Source organism: Phycodurus eques, chromosome 17 (assembly GCF_024500275.1).
Source record: "Phycodurus eques isolate BA_2022a chromosome 17, UOR_Pequ_1.1, whole genome shotgun sequence".
Lineage (NCBI taxonomy): Eukaryota > Metazoa > Chordata > Actinopteri > Syngnathiformes > Syngnathidae > Phycodurus > Phycodurus eques.
Window position 1 is genome coordinate 970692 of NC_084541.1, and position 19717 is coordinate 990408.

General features: G+C 43.3%; 1 protein-coding gene across 1 annotated transcript; it reads left to right on the forward strand.

Moving 5' to 3' along the window:
* Positions 1–4395: 4395 nt before the first annotated feature.
* Positions 4396–14529, forward strand: eral1 (Era-like 12S mitochondrial rRNA chaperone 1). The gene is made up of 11 exons (XM_061703145.1): positions 4396–4614; positions 5239–5397; positions 5522–5649; positions 6292–6369; positions 6441–6487; positions 6549–6610; positions 6704–6816; positions 8257–8559; positions 10324–10473; positions 10605–10685; positions 11167–14529. Exons 1-11 carry the CDS (start codon positions 4509–4511, stop codon positions 11287–11289), a joined length of 1350 nt encoding a protein of 449 aa, XP_061559129.1. The 5' UTR covers positions 4396–4508; the 3' UTR covers positions 11290–14529.
* Positions 14530–19717: the final 5188 nt, after the last annotated feature.

Sequence of the window (19717 nt, forward strand, 5' to 3'; positions counted from 1 at the left end):
TGCTGCTGCTGTCTGCGGCAGCAACTTCCGGCGCATGCGCGCTCCACGGCGACGTCGACTCGCTCGTTAAAGGGACAGTCGCCTTGCCATCGCGATCACCGCGTTAACGTTGGCTTAACAACGTTAACGCGCTGTGCTGTACTCGGGTAACGCCGCAACTTCCTGTTTCCGAAGGTGGCAAAAGTACTCACACTCTGCACTGAGGTCGTGCAAGTACAAATACTTGTCTACAGGACAAGTAGAAGTACTTATTCAACTCCTGTACTTGAGTAAAAGTTGTTTTGGGTTTGTTTGTTTTTCAGTACAAAAGTAAAAACGAATTGTTATTGTCATATAGGAAGTCAAACTGAATTTTTACTGTCATGTACGAAGTCAAATGGGTTGGTCTCCAGTTGACAGGCTGGTGACCAAAACAAAACAAAAGTTCATGTCAAGCACTTTGTGTTTATCTTAATGGGAATATATAGCACTTAATAATATTGTACTTTATAAAAACATATAGTAATGACAGTTAAATAGAATGTATAACACACATAGCATAACTTTGTGTTCCACAGAAGGAGTAGTAGGCCTGCTAAGGCCTCCTGAACTCAGACACGCTAACTGGAGCCTATCCCAGGTATGTTCGGGCGAGAGGCGGGCTGCGCCCCGAACCGGCCGCCAGCCAATCGCAGGGCACTCGGAAACAAACAGGCTACAACAACAACAACGACGAACCTACCACGCACGCATGTTTTGGGGATGTACCCGGAGAAACCCCACGCAGGCACGGGGAGAAGATGCAAACTCCACACGGGCGGGGGCCGGGATTTGAACCCCGGTCCTCAGAACTGTGAGGCGGATGTGCTAACCAGTCCTCCGCTGTGCCACCACTTGGGGTGTTCATGTTATATATAATTCAATGTACTGTACATGTTTCGGGAGCAGCCACACTGCCATATACTTGCGTCTGTGTATTGTATAGGCTAGAACATGGAACCAAGGTTTACCCGCGTGCTTGACTATGCGTTCGGGAAAGCTTGCGCAGTCAATTGTGTCACACGCTGCCCGATTTGATGAAAGCTTGTGTTTGTTTAAGCCCGTGTGTCCGAATCCTTGTAATCCAAGATGTATATGTGTGTGACTACTGCCTCCAAAGTATTGACGCAAGTTCATTAGGGAACAGATAATGCACCTTTGCTTGTACTTAGTTTTTTATAGATCCCAGTTGATATTTTCAAAAAGTGTACCGTTAGCTGTGAAATGGGAATCATGCTTATGGGTCCCTTGTCACGGAATTGTCCAAAGAGTGACAACGGTTGTTTGTCTGCATTGTGCCCTGCGACTGACTGGCATGGATGGACGGCAGGACACAGAGACAACTTCTCGGATATTCCTGGAATAAACCATTGCAAAGACGAGCTTCCCACACCCGGCTTGCACGGCATGTATTACAACGCTCCTGCTAAATTCAGCCTGCCGGCCTCACCCTCCACAACAGCGAGCGAAAGAAGTCAAAATGCGGCCCGATCACACGCAACGCGTAAAGTTCAGCAGGTGGGGAAGGAGAAGTCGCAGCAGGCTTCATCGGGAAATAATACAAAGCTAATGATGCCGAATGGTGCGCGCTCTCTCTCTCTCTCTCTCTCTCTCCATACCAAAGAGCACGTCAATACGCCATGTGAAAAGAACACTGTTCCCAATGATGCTTTCCATATTCACCGATGACATGAGGGATGATTTCAAAGGGCGTCATTATCGATTCGCTCGCCAGACAAGTCCCATCGATTGGACGTCTTGACTTGATCTCCCCCACTGTGAAAGAGATTGCACGATCGGAGCGTGAGTGTGACCTCTATGGTTAGTTTGGGGGTTAAATTGCCTCCTTTAAAAAAATAAAAAGCCGCCAGAGCAAGGGCAGAGCTCGGTCTGTCGCGTACGTCGACCGGGATTTTGACCCGTGTCTGATCGATAAGGTGTCTAAAGTCAGATATCTTTTCATTCATCTGTTAAGCGTGTGTGAGAAGGGAGGACGGGGCCGCGAGCAGACAGCCAGCGGTGCAGCGTCACGCCTCTCCATGCAATCACAGCGTGATGGATGCTCCTTTTTTTATTTCTTGCCGCTCCCCCGTTGGCATTGCCTCCGCGGCCCCTGCGCTTCTTATTCCGTCAACTTTGCTCGTCCTCATGAGCGGCGGCCATTGCATGTCTCGTCCCAGCTTAGCGTTGGCGCTGGAGCACAAAAGCTGATGCCCGACGTCGTCACCTTGTTCGCCGGCCGTCACGTACGTCACACGCCGGACGTCGATGACATAGAGTCGATCGTCGACTGAAATGAGTGTTCCGGTTTTCATCGGAACGCGTGAAGTCTCATTGGCAAGTGCTCTTCAAATGGCGATGTGGGCTACGGCTTATGATGAAAGGCTCTGCGGGCAAAGACGTTTTTTTTTTTTTTAGCGAGAGTGCTCTTCCTGAAGGCCGAAGTTCATGGAGTCACGGAGAGCGGCGTGGTACGCGGCCATGCGAGGAAAGCCCTGAGGGGGAGCAGGCCTTGAATGAACGTGAGCGAGAGAGTGGGCGTTTACCGACCCTTAAATATCCTTTTGGGTGTCTGCTTCACTTTCCATTCCGCAGTAAAGTGTCTGCTCCGTAAAAGCTCCGTTTTGGTCTTGCTCGTCTGTGCAGAGCTTTCAGTGTTTGATGATGACAGATTGGGAGCCACCCGATACCCTTCATCATCCTTCCGCACTCGGAGGTGCGCGCTGCACCCGAGCGAGTCCTCCGGGACTAACCCAACAGCCGGCTCCCCTCACACGGAAGGGAGCTGAAGGAACCTTTGAACGGCGTTATCCGTCCATTTTAAAAGTCAGCAGATGTCTTTGTGCAATGCGAAATGGTGAGACGGGAATGCTTATTTTAGCCTCTGTGAAGCCTACCTTGCTTTTGACGGGTGGCGACTGATCCTGGGACAGTTGCTCGGGGGGGAAAAAAGGAAGATTCATTCCTTTCTTGTTGTTATTTTGAAGAGGTTTTATCTTGCTCTTCGTGCCAAAATCAGTAATCCTCCTTCGTGCGTTTTTATCACCTACACATCAATATTCCACTTAATATATATTTCGTCCTTCCGTTTGTTTATTTGTTTTCTTACCGTCTTAGTTCTCGCGGGTGAGCTGGACTCTATACCGGGTGACTTTGGGCAGGGTATAGCCCGGACTCTTTTCGTCAGTCCGTTGCAGGACAAATCACTCATGGGCAATTTAAGTTTTCTGTGAACCTGAGATGTATGCTGTTGGAATATGGGAGGAAGGGGTTACCTGGAGAAAACCCAAGCAAGTTGGAAATGTAATGGGGGATAGACTTGCCTTGCTCGACTTTTACTGTATTAACTTGGGTGCAACTTAAAGGTTACGGCTGGAGCCATACTTAGGAAATGCACGTATGTGACCTCAGGCACATGCGCAGATAGCCCCCAAGTGGTGGTCAAGCACCTGCCCCTTTTGCCCCGGATGAAAAAAGTGCCCTTTTTGCTGCAGCCCATTTTTTTTCTTCATTCGTCAACATTTGAAAAAATACTCTTTGTCATCAATTCCACTGAAAGTGTTTTGACATCTGATGGACATTTATTTGCGTCTTCGGGAGACCGATATACCGTATGGCATTGATGCTGTTGGATTTTTTTGTAGCCTTCTTCTAACTAATTCCTTGGAACAATGATACCCCTCTGGTGCTGCAGAAGCTCTCTGCGGACCACGGCTTATGTTGCAAGATGTGACTGCAAAAATGTCAGGAAAAGCCTAGGATAACAACTGACATTTATTTGGGCTTATTAAGAGGCACTTTAAATGGTGGCCGCTGTGTGGTGACTCCCATTTAAAATGCGTTTGAATTGTAAGTGATTCATTCTGAACCCAGCTACATCCCCATTTATCATTTTATAACTATGTTATCTCGCTTGTTGATTTTTACTTCCCTCTCGTAGATAAAGTTGGACAGGTTATAGTTTAATTAATAGTGGATTTCTTTTTTTTTTAAAATTCTTTATCATGGTCTCGTTTTTGTATATGACAAAAACCTGCCATTTGAACAGGGGTTTGGAGACTTTTTATATCTACTGTAGCTTCCCTTCACCTCCTTTGTCAATAGCTATATTATTGACTGTGTTGATTGCGTTGACAGTAATAAGTACTTTTTTTTTTTTTTTAAAGTTCTCAGTTGTTTGAATCATTTTGATTTGAGCACCTGCCCCCAAAGATTTCAGTGTTGTGCCTCTGTCACTTCCTTGTCCCCCCTCCGGTGTAATCAAAAAGCAAAGCGTGAGGAGAGAGGGAGCGTTTGCTTTTAAATAATGCCGCTAGGAGGCAGTGTTGCTAATGCGAAGACCGGAAACCGGAAATCTTGCCTCGTCTGTCAAACAAACATGGCGGCGCCCTATTGATGCGGTTGGTGTCACAGGCTAACGTCCGCGCAGATTTTAATGATACATTTAATCATATCTGTTGAAGTAGAACAGTTCTTCGACATAACCTGCAATGGCTCTCAGAGTGTGCAGGCGTTTTTTGAGGGTCTCGGCTGTCATCTCCAGACGACTCTTCGTGTCTGCTCGACAGGAACCTGCGCAGTGGCTTCCTTCCACAGGTTAGCCTTGAAGTGGTCGGGGTAAAATTTACTGAACAATTGAACACTAACGCAATCCGGAACTTCGAAACTATCCTGAGTCGTACTTTAGCTGTGGCTGTCATCAGAGCTTGGTTAAATAAGTTATAATACACAACCAAGAAGCATCTGTCCTCATTTAGCTACATTTATTATTTAGTTTCAGCAGCAGCCTGAACAATTCCTTTCGTCAATCAAAATACATACTGACACCTTTTACACACACTGCTCAATTTACATAGCAATGGGATGCATTTACTGAATCTGACAATGTCAACACTCATGTTAAAGCGTCGTTATTCAATCAAACAAGGGTAATACAGAGAACCCTGGGAACAGGGTTCGAGCGAAAATCCTCGAAAACGCCTGCCCCAAAACGTTTGTAATTTCCTATAGATGCCGCAATAGCATGTCAAAGCAATCATGTCCTGAACACAAAACCTGCAAATTGCTGAGTTTTTCAGCCTCAGCCTCAGCCCCACGCCCCCACCTCCCCTCAAAATCAGCTAATGGCGAATTTGCAAATGCAGAACTGTGGCTATGCTGTGGTTTAATGTATGCCAGTTTCTTGGCAGTGCGGTAATGGAGATGCTGGTGTGTTTTCAGGAAATGCTGCATGTCGCTGTGGAAGGAGCAACTTGTTTATCTTCAATCCGGCCTGTTCTATTACATCAGATGCATTTGTGAGCAGACTGCTGAAAGGCAGTGTTGCGGAGGCAGACAACAGCCATTATCGCCTTCCTGCCTCTGTTCCTCCAGACAGAGGTGACTTGACCAATGTCTCCAAGATGAACATCCTAATCTTCAGGGATTGTGTGGCTGTTATCACATTTTTATTTATTCATGAATTTGTATGTGTTGTTGTTGTTGTTGTTTTTTTTAATTATAGGTGAACACATGTCGTTATTACTGAAACATCCTGATCAGCCTGAACACGCCAAGGTTTTGAAAGTGGCGATAATTGGTGCTCCGAATGCCGGGAAGTCTACTTTGTCCAACCAGCTTCTAGGCAGAAAGGTCTCTTCTTTTAAACCTGTAATTATGTCTGAAATGATATAGAAGCACTAAATTGGGGTACATGCATACTATTCTTTTACCATCTTGACCTATGTTTAAAGCGCGAGAGACCCCACATGTGATGAGGAGAAAAAATGCCATGTCTTTGCATACTATAATAGTTTGTGGTCAAGGAGTACTCGTCAAAGGTGGTCAATGCTAATGACAGATATAATTTGTCTAAAATAATATGGCTTTTTAAAAACAAAAAAAAAAAAAAAAAAACACTCATATTGCATGCGTAAAAAGTATGTGAACCTTTTGAATTAATAACAGGTTCACCCAACCCCACAGTTTCAGCTGATGTACAGACATTGTCATGTTACCCTGAAGAATTGTCTCATTTCCTCGAGGATTCCAAGCTGTCCAGGCTCTGATGTAACAAAGCAGGCCCAAATGTTTTCTCTGCCATCATTTCTGGTTGAGATGATGTTGATGAAGTCTTTGGGATAACTTTTCTAACCCTTGCTAGCTTTATTTTAATCGACAATTCTTTATCGTAGAACCTCTGAATGTTTTTTTGGGGAATTTACTCCAGTGTCCCTCCTACAGTTCAATATTGTGTTTTATTTTTTAATCTCTATCTATTTTGTCACATGGAAGGTGTTCGCTGTCTCCAAGAAAGTGCATACTACACGGAAACGAGCCCTGGGAGTCCTAACAGAGGATGATACACAGATTGTAAGACTTTGCATCCATTCCTATACATTTGATTGAAGCCCAATGCTGAACCCAACATGTTTTTATTTTAGATTTTACTGGACACACCAGGCCTCACCACACCATCAAAAGTCAAAAGGTACTGCTACTCTTTTATGCAACTTGTGTGTCTAAATTATTACTAACATGCACATTGACAGACACCAGCTTGAGGAGTCTTTGCTTTTGGATCCTTGGAAGACGGTGACAGAGGCCGACCTAAGTAAGGCTGCATTTTTCATGATGTATTTGGTTCAAATAGTGAAATATAGTAGCTGATGGCGAAAGTTTAATGACAGTAACTTTCCGTTCGCAGTGGTGGTCATAGTTGATGTGTCAGACAGATGGATGTGCAGAAGGCTGGACTTTGAAGTGCTCAAATGCCTAGCGCGCCACCCGAACATCCCGGCGATACTTGTCCTCAATAAGGTAGCCTCTCCTCGGAACACAAGATTCACACCGTATGTCCCCAAATGGTGGCCGTTTAATTCCCGTGTGCCTCCACACAGTGCTGTGTGTGGGCAGAATCTGGAATCAAGGAATAAAAGGAATAAAAAATGTCTTTAAATTCTCTCTCTCTCTCTCTCTCTCTCTCTCTCATATCATCCTTTTTTTTTAGCACACAAAGCAGAAGTCTTGGTTAAAAAAAACCAAACATGATTGAACCTTTAGACAAACTAACCTATTGGAACTGGGTTGAATAGAAACACCTCGCTTAATTAATAAGCAAATAATACGGGCATCACGGTGGACTAGAGGTGAGCACATGTTCCTCTGTGGAGTTTGAATGTTCTGCCCGTGCCTACATGGGTTTCTGGCTTCCTCCTAAAAACATGCACGTTAGTTTCACTGAAGAGTCTAAATGTGTAAATGCGAGTGTCACTGGTTGTATGTGTCCTGCGATTGACTGGTAACCTGTTCAGGTTGTTCCCCGCTTCTTGCCCGAAGTCACATACATCCATAACCCAAATGAGGACAAGCGCTATAGAAAATGGATGGATGGACATAATATGAAAGAATACCCTTCCATGTGGTCTTAGAGCCATGCAGGACGTGAAAACTTCAAGCCAAGTAACATTGCCGGTGCGTTTGCATTTCTCTATTTCGGCCACGCTGTTCAGTCAGGTGCGTCTATATGTGGCAGCGTATGGGGGAGCTTAAAAAGGGAACAATGAGGTCCGCTTCCAACGGCACTGCATTATTGATTGGAACCAATAAAAGGTAGCCATTACTAATGTAGGGCAGTTATATATTTTATTCCTATTGTAACATGGACGTAAGAATGGATAGCCGTGTTCCGGTTCCCCATTTTTGTTATAATAAAGCCTAGTCTCAAACAAACACTCTGATACTCGCCTCTACAATTAAGTCAATTAACATCACCCAGTCACTGTTTGACGAACTAAAATAATTTTTTGTTAGTGAGATGCTACCCCTATTAATCGCTGCCAGAAAACCTTTCACGATGTTTTCCAGCTACAAAAAAACATAATAAAAACTAAACATAATCAGAGCAACTTGGTCAACGCGCCCATGTTATGGAAAAGTGATTTGGGTTTGTGTTGGGTGATGTGTCCATGTGCCACATACACTCAGTGCATTGTATGAACTGCTTCCTCCACAAGAGAAAATGCTTATTGTCGTTATGAGCGCTCGATTCCCCCCCACGCTCTCGACTTTGCTCACGCAATTAGCAGATGCTTGTAAGAATAAAGTAGTAATAATTCTTCCTCCTCCTTGTATTTTGACAAAAGCAAGTCACAGAAATTTTATAAAAAATACATGTGAACCTTTTTGAAATTGTGAAAAAAATGCCTAATGTCTCTTTTAATAGGTTAGGGACAACGAGTGTCTGTCTTTTGTCTTTAGGTGGACCAGGTGAAGGTGAAGGACAAGTTACTGGACGTCACAGCGGAGCTGACATGCGGGGTTGTAAATGGTCGCAAATTACGCATCCGACCCGTGATCAAGCCGGCTTGGGCGGAAAAGAGGCCAGAGAGGGATTTGGAAGAGTCGCGGGACCAGGACACCACCGGGGACGGTGCTGATGGGGACGAGGCTGTCCTGACCAAAGAGCAACTGAAGGCGCTGATGAGCCAGAAGGGATGGCCTCACTTCAAGGATGTCTTCATGCTCTCGTCTCTGGACAGAGAGGATGTGGAGACACTTAAGGTGGGGAACAACCGACACATATTCTATCATTTTTCTAATGCGGCTTTCAATTCTTAAAACAATATAATACTGTGGTGCCTTGATAATATGAGCGACCCGATTTAAGAGTTTTTGAAGATACAAGCTGACGTTCAGCCTATTGTTTGGGTTGTTTTGCTTTAACTTAAACTAAACATGTATTGCCGCTTCCATTTGAAGTTTACTCTCAAGCTAAACATACAACAAAAATAATTGCACGTTGTGTATTTAGAACAATAGCATAGCTTCGCCTTTGCTTTGCTAATGCTAAATGCCAATCAACATACACGGGCTAATGAATAGCATCGGTGTCGCAGTGTTATAACCAACCCTTTACGCAATGGTTATTTGAACACAAACAGTGGGGCAACACATGTAGACAGACAGTAAAGCAACACTCACAGGCATCTATTCCTTATCCTCTCCATAAAACCCAACTATTATTTTGGCAGATTACTGAGGAACGTTTCCATGTATGTATAGCTGTATGCGTGTATTATACTGCCCCCAGTTGGCCAAGGTGCGCACACCAGAAGGTGCAGCATAATTAATTATTCATGATGCACAAACTGTGTATGGCTATATCTCTGCTGTATGTTTTTATAAAGTTCAATATTATAGAGCTCTGTATTCGTTATTACAAAACACATTACACATTTCTTTTCTGTGGGGGGTTGCAACGTGGTCACGGAAATAATTAAACTCATGTCTTAAGGCACCGCTGTAATCAATGTTTGTTTTGAACTGCATTTCCACGACACAAAACAACACAAAACCTTTTGGATCTTTTTTTTTTTTTCTTGCTTTTGTTAAGGTTGTGATGATGTGACATTTTTCAAATGCTGACATTTTCTTAAAAATGAGGCACAGATGGAAGAAGGTCTACAATTAATGCTAATCCAAGTCGTCTTTGCTCTATGTTTTCGGATAAAAAAATGCTGAAACCTGCCAGGAAAACACCTACTCTGAAACGTGGAGGAGGCTTGGTTAGTTATGGGGCTGCTTTGTTGCCTTTGACACAAGGTGACATGAATCTGTGCAGGGTACTGTGTGGATCCTTCAAATAGGATAATGGCCAAAAAACTCATCCAAAAACAAAAGAATGGCTAAGGACAAAAACATTGAACTACTCCTAAGTGGCCTTCTGCGAGCCCTGGTCTAAACGTTATTGAACATTTGACAAGACACCCTTCAAACCTGAAACACCTGGAGGACTTTACAGGTGTGCAAGTCTCACAGAGCGTGACAGAAATCATTGGATTGCGGTTATGCAACAAAAAATCGAAGTTAAAGGTACCATCATTTTTGTCCATGCCAGTTTATTTAATTGTAAGTTGCAATAATGATGTTGGACTACAATTCTAAATCAATGCCTGTTTATTTTCAGTAAATGTTACTTTTCCTAACTGATACTGTTACTCCCTTGTCAGTTTCAATTTATTTCAGTGACCGCTGTGGCTTTTTCTTTCTTTAACAAAGGCTACAAGCAATTGTATCCACGTGGGTACGGGTTTGTGTTTTGGAGTAGACAGTAAATGTTGGGTGTCATCCTTTATAACAGTTCAACTGGATGTTGTATTTAAGAAATATATAGCAGGGAGGGAAGAGGTGAAAGATGAACATGGAGGGCTGAGGACAGAGTCTTGAGGAACACCAGACCACTAGTTTGTTAAATATATGTTTAAAAGTACTGTAGCTGAATATTTCCTTGATGTCTGTTCATTGGCTTTCATTTTTCTATCACAGAGCTACCTAATAATCACAGCCAAGTCTGGAGCATGGCAGTACCACAGCGAGGTGCTGACAGACCAGAGACCAGAAGAAATATGCACCAACATGATCAGAGAGAAGCTTCTGGAGCACCTGCCACAGGAGGTGCCTTATTCAATGACCCAGGTGACTAAAGAATGATGCTCGGTCGTACACGGTGGTGAATTTTGTCACATGCACTTTGCCTTAATGCATCGAGTCCACTTTGACCAATTTGAAGTATTTTTTGGGAGACGTGAATGGGTTTCTGGTTTCAGTCTGTTGAGCTTTGGGATGAGGATGAAACTGGACAGCTCACCATCTTGGTGAAAATTCACACCAAGAAAGAAAGTCATATGGTAGGTCACTCACCTTTTCACTGTTTTTGTGCTCTGATCAAAGCAATAAAAGCATCACTTTAGCATCTTCTGGCATTTGTGTTATTTGAGCAGACGCTGGGGTGTATCCGTCACCAATATACAGTATGCTGTATTTTGTTGAAGGTCAAGCTCACATTAACGATGTGCAGTATAAAAAGATCTGTGCGTTTATTCCGCACTCGCACGTGCACATATCCGATAAGTATCCCATTTTTTTTTTTTTTTTTTTTTTTTTCTTTAACCACATTTGGATAAAACAAAAAGAAAAATCTATTTATGCTGCCGTGAAGAATATCTGAATTTTGCCTGTTCAGAGCAAAAAAAATCAAATCAGAATTGTTTGGCTTCCAGTGTATATCCAGCCTTATACAGAGGCCTACGAGTGGAGATGCTTTTGGATATTCTTCGTTTTCTACACTATGTTAAGTACTTTTATTTATTTTTTATTATACATGTTCAGAGGATGGCGATCGGCACGGCAGGCCAGATGATAGCACGTATCGCCCAAGAGACGAGCGAGCACCTCACGCACATCTTCCTGAGACAGGTCAAGCTGAGGCTCTCAGTCAAGATAAAGAAGTGATGATGATGATGATGATGATGCCGGACTGAATGCTTTTTTTCCGCAGTGACACAAACAGAGGTGCCATATCTGAAATTTTGGAGGACACTTGTTTGCCTCAACATTATTTGCTCTTCATGAATCTGCTTCTGATTGTGTCAGTGAGTAACCAATCATGTTATTTGGACTGACGCAGTACCTGCACAGCCCATCCATCCGTCCGTTAGTTCATATCTTTTGTTCTCATGAGGGTCACTGGTGAGCTGGAGCTTAACCCAGCTGACTTAGGGCGAGAGGCAGGTTACACCTCGACAAGTATCGTCTTACACTTCTTAACTCATTCACTGTGATTCATTTTCTGAGCAGCCAACTGCATATTGCCAGCTATTGTAGAACATTTTGACAGATTCAGCGGATACCCGGGTTGAAAATCAGTGGCCTTTTTTTTTTTTTTTTTTTTTTTACATGGCGTTTGTCATCCTTGTCATTCACGTTAAGGTCTCTGTCATAGTTTGTCAAATTCACCAAACGCACACTCCTGCTAATGACTGCAACACAACCTGTTATGACTACAGTATGAATATACATACTCTTTTCAAATGTAAAATGGCTAAAGTTGTCCAACTTCCAATGTTGGACCTTTTGGTTTTGTCCCTCGTAATTTTCTTGTACTCAAACTCTGGGCTCATCTCAAATCTAAAGTGCTGCACCACTGCTCTCTACTGGGGTCTGTTTGTCAGTACAGTTGTGTACAAGCTCATAGTTCAGTGTTGGGCAGCATCCGACCCACTCGCCGTCCCGTTGAAAAACAATTGCAGTCTGTGGACTGCAATGGCAGTGAATGAGTTCAAGTATTCGCTGCGCCCGTTCGCTCATTTGCTGCCAAGAAACGGGAGCCTACATTATAACGTCACGTGGAACATCAGCGAAAAGAAGAACACTCTCGCTCACGCGGTTCTCCAAATTAGAGGCGAAATGTGTTTGCTTCCTGTTTATTCTTCATTCCCAGTTGAAGTGACACACAAGAGAATTGTACAAGGGACAGTCAAAAAGTAATGAGCCCAATTGAATCTAACCTACTACCGGTTGAATATTTTTCTGAAATGTTCACAGTTTTAGTTTAAATGCTTGTTTGAAGGTTAGAAAAGGTTTTATTTAAGCCTGTCAGCTATTTTAGAAATGAGGTCATTGTTGGATGTCTGTCAGAAGTAGACCTGTGACTGAATTTCTTGCTTGAAATAAATGCCCAAAATACAGAGTACAATGTAAACAAAAGACATTTTAAAACGAAGAATTTTGGTGAGCGTTTCGAACAGGGACAGAACGGTGCAGTCGCAGAATGGGTTTTCCAGAGGGAGTGGGCGGTACCGTCTTTGCGGTAGGACGGTATACTGTATCTTCTCAAGAGACAAAACCACAGAAATAAAACTGGGATGGCATCATGGTGAAATCGAGGTTTTGGGTTCGAATCTCGGTTCCACCCTTCCTGGGTGGATTTTGCATGTTCCCCCATGCTGGTGTGGGTTTTTTTCCGGGTACTCCGACTCCCTCCCACCTTTCTAGTAACTTGCGTGTTAGGTCCATTGAAGAGTCCAATTTGTCCATAGTTGCGAATGGTCGTTTGTCTCTATGTGCCCAGCAATTGACCGCCGACCAGTCTGGGGTGTGAGGCTCCAGCACAATCAGAGACCCTAATGAGGACAATCGCTACGGAAAATCAATGGATGGATTGTAGGATGCACCTAATATTATGACTGGTTAATATATGTATTTTCAAATGATCTTAAACAACAAATATTAAAATGGCCTCAAAATGAAATGCATTGAGTATTTGCTGAAATAGAAGGCAGCCTCTATTTTTGCATTGTTTGGTTCTGACTGTAGTTTGATATGTTCTCAGTAGAAGAGCGGGTTTGGTGAGCTGATGGTTTATCAGTGGCTGTCGGGAGGGTTTAGTTGACACCGCCCACTGCTGCGAACACGCACACACATGCGTCTAATGTCAATGAAAACAAAAACAGGAGCGCTTCCAATGGAATTAAGGGAATGGGTTAAAAAGGAGCAAATTTGCACTTCAGTCTAAAGTGCCATGCAAATTTAGTGGAAATTCTACCCTTTTCGTTCATAGGGATTAATATCATTAAGACCAATATGATTCATTCTGTGGCCAAGTTTTTAGTGGAAGTGAGCCTGTATTTGCTTGAATAGGTAGTTTTTGGGTTGGAAAGGACTTAGAATGAATTAGTTGTGCTCGTTAGTTTTTCAATTTGACAACATTTTTCAAAATCTCTTTAAGTCAGGGTACCTGGCGAAAACACACCCAAGCATGGGGAGAACATGTAAACTCCACACAACCAAGATTCAAACCCAGAACCTCCTGACTGTGAGGCAGACACGCGAACCACTTATCAACTGTGCTTACCCCATACAACATTTTACATTTCCTCAAAATTCCAGGATTTTGATTTCATTCCCCACTTTATTATATATTGTTCACTGGAAGACTTTCATCCGACACATTGAATATTTTTGTTGTTACTTGAAAAAGAACATCCACATGCTATTCACAAATCGAATAAAATAAGAATATTGTCATTAATTGAAAGAGTTCAACTAGACTTCCCATTGGAAATGTTTGCAAATTTTCCATCCATTTTCAACCCTAATCATCATTTTGAACCTCCTCTGTTTGTATGTTGTTGTTGTTGTTGTTTTTTTTTTGTCCCCGTCCGTCCTTGTGGAGCACTAACCTGACGTTTGATGGCCGTTAGATTAAACTGTTCGGTTGACGAATACATGCAGTGGCCTCGCTCGCGCATGCAGCAGGATAAGACTTTTTTTTTTTTAATAGCTACATCACCACTCATAGAAAAGACAAGTTTCTTTATTCCACTTACATACAAAGCATATGAAGAACGGTCACACGTATCTTTTCCTTGAGTCTGCCAGTCCAGCTGTTAATGAGCAAGAGCCATAGAACCCTTACCATTACTAAAACTCAGTAATGGTAACGGTTTGACGGCCCCTCTCTCGCTCTCGGAAGTGTACGTTCAGCGTGCGTCCAAGTGCGAGGAGCGAATGACCCCCTGGATAGTACATCATCTATACTGTAGTGACTTTTCATTAAACTTACAGTATAAGATGATATCCTGTCCAGGGCACAATCTTCTTATGTGACTTACACATATAAATACAATATTTTCCAAAGCAAACACAGTCTTGATGTGTCCCATACTCACTCATTTGCGCAAGAGAGCATCTCCATGCTTGTATGCGGGGGCCCCTGTTCGATCCCCGCTATTAGAAGGCTACCACGAGCTCATTAGCATACTGTCATGACACGAGGGTTGAACTTCTTTTTTTTTTTTTTTTTCCTTATCTTGTCCCGCCCGACCTGCTTGCCGCTGTCCACGCCCTGTCTTCATTTGCACAAAGAAATATACACCAGAAAATTGCAATCATTTTTAATGATCTCACATAGCCTAGGCCAGTGGTTGCCAAACCTTTTACACCAAGTACCACCATAATGACCAATATTAAAATACAGTAATGTAGTAGTATCAAAAACGAGGTATAGGCAAACTATAAATAGTGTCATTTATTATTTTAAACTACTGTAATGAAAAAAAAACTTGAATGATTGCATTAAAAAGTAAAAACATTTACGTAAATGTTAAAAAGAAATAGTTCGTAAAGATTAAATGTACTTAAAAGTTAAATACAGCTGAACTATCATGGAAAATGTATTTGAATTCAAAAGTTAAAAAAAAAAAGTACTGTATTAAAAATTGTTTCAATGGGCTGAATACGTACTATTCATTCATTTGTTCTGTTTGTATTGCATGTTTTAAATTTTGTAAATGGTATTTGTAGTTTTAATTGAGTGATTCTTTGAATGCAGCCCTATGGGGGGCACAAGCCAGTGCAAACTGTGGGCCGGTCCCAAGCCCGGATAAATGCAGAGGGTTGCTTCAGGAAGGGCATCCGGCTTCAAACTTTGCCAAACAAATATGAGCGTTCATCCAAGGAATTCCATGGCGGATCGGTCGTGGCCCGGGTTAACAACGTCCGCCACCGGCGCCGTCAACCTGCAGGGCGGCGGTGGAAATTCAGCTACTGTGGGTCGAAGTTCTTCGGCAGAAAGAGAAGAGGAAAGCACAGAGCCTAGAACTGAATGTGGAGACTTTGACAGGAAAATCTCGGGAGTTGGTTGACATGATGATTAGGAGAAAAGTTGATATATTGTGTGACCAGGTGGAAAGGCAGTAAGGCTCGATGTTTAGGGGCAGGGTTTAAGTTATTTTACCATGGTGTAGATGGGAAGAGAAATGGAGTCGCGGTTATTTTAAAAGAAGAGTTGGCTAAGAATGTCTTGGAGGTGAAAAGAGTATCAGATCGAGTGATGAGGCTGAAACGTGAAATTGAGAGTTATGTATAATGTGATTAGCGGCTATGCCCCACAGGTAAGATGTGACCTCGAAGTGAAAGAGAACTTATGGAAGGAGCGAGACGAAGTAGTTCTGAGCATCCCAGACAGAGAGCGAGTCGTGATTGGCGCAGATGCTAATGGACATGTTGGTGAAGGAAATAAGGGTGCTGAAGAAGTGATGGGTAAGTACGGCATCCAGGAAAGGAACTTGCAGGGACAGATGGTGGTAGACTTTACAAAAAGGATGCAAATGGCTGTAGTGAACACTTTTTTCCAGAAGAGGGAGGAACATAGGGTGACCTGCAAGAGCGGAGGTAGAAGCATGCAGGTGGATTAGATCTTGTGCAGATGATGTCATCTGAAGGAGGTTACCGACTGTAAGGTAGTGGTAGGGGAGAGTGCGGCTAGACAGCATAGGATGGTGGTGTGTAAGATGACTCTGGTGTTGGGGAGGAAGATTAGGAAGACAAAGGCAGAGCAGAGAACCACGTGGTGGAAGCTGAGACAAGAAGAGTGTTTGTGGAGCTTTTCGGGAAGAGGTGAGACAGGCTCTCGGTGGACAGGAGGCGCTTCCAGAAGACAGGACCACTGCAGCCCAGGTGATCAGAGAGGCAGGCAGGAGAGAGTGCTTGGTGTATCTTCTGGCAGGAAAGGAGAGGAGACTTGGTGGTGGAACCTCACAGTACAGGAAATCATACAAGGAAACGGGTTAGCTAAGAAGAAGTGGGACACTGAGAGCACAGAGGAGAGGCGAAAGGAATACATTGCGATACAAGGCAAAGGTCGAGGTGACAAAGGCCAAACGAGACATATGATGACATGTATGCCAGGTTGGACACTAAAGAAGGAGAAAAGGATCTATACAGGTTGGCCAGACAGAAGGACAGAGATGGGAAGAATGTGCAGCAGGTTAGGGTGATTAAGGATAGAGATGGAAATATGTTGACTGGTGCCAGTAGTGTGCTGTATAGATGGAAAGAATACTTCGAGGAGTTGATGAATGAGGAAAATGAGAGTAGAAGAGGCAAGTGTGTTGGACCAGGAAGTGGCAATGATTAGTAAGGGGGAAGTTAGAAAGGCACTAAAGAGGAGGAAACATGGAAAGGCAGTCGGTCCTGATGACATTCCTGTCGAGGTATGGAAGGATCTAGGAGAGGTGGCTGTGGAGGGTTTGACCAGCTTGTTTAATAGAATTCTAGCATGTGAGAAGATGCCTGAGGAATGGAGGAAAAGTGTACTGGTGCCCATTTTTAAGAACAAGGGTGATGTGCAGAGCTGTGGGAACTATAGAGGAATAAAGTGGATGAGCCACACAATGAAGTTATGGGAAAGAGTCGTGGAGGCTAGACTCAGGACAGAAGTGAGTATTTGCGAGCAACACTATGGTTTCATGCCTAGAAAGAGGGCCACAGATGCATTATTTGCCTTTTGGATGTTGATGGAAAAGTACAGAGAAGGTCAGAAGGAGCTACCTTGTGTCTTTGTAGATCATGAGAAAGCCTATGACAAGAGTACCCAGAGAGGAACTGTGGTACTGCATGCGGAAGTCTGGAGTGGCAGAGAAGTCTGTGAGAATAATGCAGGACATGTATGAAGGCAGCAGAACAGTGGAGAGGTGTGACAAAGGAATTTTAGGTGGAGGTGGGACTGCATCGGGGATCCGCCCTGAGCCCCTTCCTGTTTGCAGTGGTGATGGATAGGCGGACAGATGAGGTTAGACTGGAATCCCCGTGGACCACGATGTTTGCAGATGACAATGTCATCTGCAGTGAAAGCAGGGAGCAGGTGCAGGAACAGATAGAAAGATGGAGGCATGCACTGGAAAGCAGAGGAATGAAGATTAGCCGAAGTAAGACAGAAGGTATGTGAATGAATGAATGAGGGGCGGAGCGGGAAGAGTGAGGCTGGCTGCAGGGAGAAGAGATAGCAAGGGCGGAGGACTTTAGATACTTGGGGTCAACCGTCCAGAGCAATGGCGAGTGTGGTCAGGAAGTGAAGAAACTGGTCCAAGCAGGTTGGAGCGGGTGGAGGAAGGTGTCAGGTGTGTTGTGTGACAGAAGAGTTTTTAAGACAGCGGTGAGGCCGGCCATGATGGACGGATTAGAGACAGCGGCACTGAAGAGACAACAGGAAGCAGAGCTGGAGGTGGCGGAAATGAAGATGTTGAGGTTCGCGCTCGGAGTGACCCGGTTGGATAAAATTAGAAATGAGCTCATCGGAGGGACAAGATTTGATGTTTTGCAGACAAAGTCAGAGAGAGCAGACTTCGATGGTTTGGAAACATCCAGAGGAGAAATAGTGAGTATATTGGTAGAAGGATGATGAGGATGGAGCTGCCAGGCAAGAGAGCGAGAGGAAGAGCAAAGAGAAGGTTGATGGATGTCGTGAGGGAAGACTATCGTACTACCCGTTTGAAGTCTCGGCGCCCTTTGCACATTGGTCACTGCGCCGGACTATTGTAATATTAGTCATTCGAACTGCTCTAAGTGCTAGAGGACTGTGCATCTTTTGCACAATTGTCAAAAACTGCAGTCGGTGTTGGAGAGGAGGATGCAGGAGATAGGCTTCCATGGAAAAGGATGACGCGCTGTGGCGACCCCTAAAGGGACGAGCCCGAAGGAAAAGAAGAGAATTGAGTGATTCTTTTGCATACCACTAGGGAGAGCGTGCGTGCGTGCCACACGTTCAGAGTCACTAGCCGATGTGGATGAAATGAAATAAACTTCTTGTTGAATCGTACAATTTACCAAAATTCTAACAACATATTCGGACGGATAGATTTTATAACCAATTTCACGAAGCCCCACAAATGTTCAATAAGCGCACCAACAAACGTTTTCCTTTTTGGCCCTCTTTAAATTTGCTTTGCAGTTGTTGTCATTTTATTGAATTTCTTGTCAAATTCACACTGCACGTTTGACGTGTTTGAGAACATTTCATGGAACACACAAAATGCCTTTTTCATTGCTTGCCATTCTTTGCATTGAACTTAAATTGAACATCAAACTTGGTTAGTTTTACACATCAAGTTCAAATGTGAGATCACTCCAAAATACCTTTATTTTTTGTGCGGGGGACGACGACGACGACACTGTTTTGTGTTTTACACTAGCGTTGCCTTGAAGCATCATCAATATGAGTGTTTATTTTCAGTAGTGTGTCCCACGGAGCCCAGCAAACTATTTCAAAACACAATTTCATGCTTTAGTAAAGTTCAATTTTGAACACGATTGCAATCTGACGTCGCCACGGATTAATGCCTGATACTTTAGGAGATCAAAAAGTAATACTACGATATGTCAGATGATGATATGACTTTTTCGACTTACTGGATTTCCCCCTGAAATTCGAGAATTTAGATTTGTACTGGATATGTCACGGATCACATCATGTCATAGATATTTTTTAAATATTAAATTATAAACTTTGTTGGTGATTTTTCACTCATACTATACAACAGGAAGAAATGCAGCCAAAGCTTTTAAGGTGTATGTCAATGAATTCATCGAAGGATGTAATGACCTTGGTCAGGACACTAAATGGTGCCAGGCTGTTTCCACGGTAACACACTCCCTAGTTAGGGTGTGGCACCTGCTTTAGTGTATCTGCTGGCCCAGATAAACAAAGATGTCAGACTATCAAGGGTGGGTTGGTCTTGTGCTAACTTATCTGCAGCAGAAAGGCTCCGCCCCCCCCACCATCACATTTCCACGTTAATTTGATCTATTAGTGGAATTTATTGGAGGATTTGAACATCTTTTTGGCAACTGCAGACTCATTTTTGTTAAGTTCACTAAAATAAAATGTAGTTTAATGCTATCCATCCATCCATCCTCTACACAATCTAGAACTGTTGCGCAAGCGGAATGGGCCAAACCATTGTCTTTAGTTCCTCAGTATAATAATAATAATAATAATAATAAACTAATTTTCAGCCCCTCGTATCCTGGATCATGTTCTTTCGGTCATATTACATTGTCATAATAATAATAAATAATGTTGAGCTATTGCATTTTTCTG

Coding starts and splice junctions, on each gene's coding strand:
- eral1 (XM_061703145.1), top strand. CDS start 4,509: ATGGCTCTCAGAGTGTGCAGGCGTTTTTTGAGGGTCTCGGCTGTCATC. Junction 6,370..6,440: donor CAGAGGATGATACACAGATT/GTAAGACTTTGC, acceptor TTTTTATTTTAG/ATTTTACTGGACACACCAGG. Junction 6,817..8,256: donor CGATACTTGTCCTCAATAAG/GTAGCCTCTCCT, acceptor TTTTGTCTTTAG/GTGGACCAGGTGAAGGTGAA.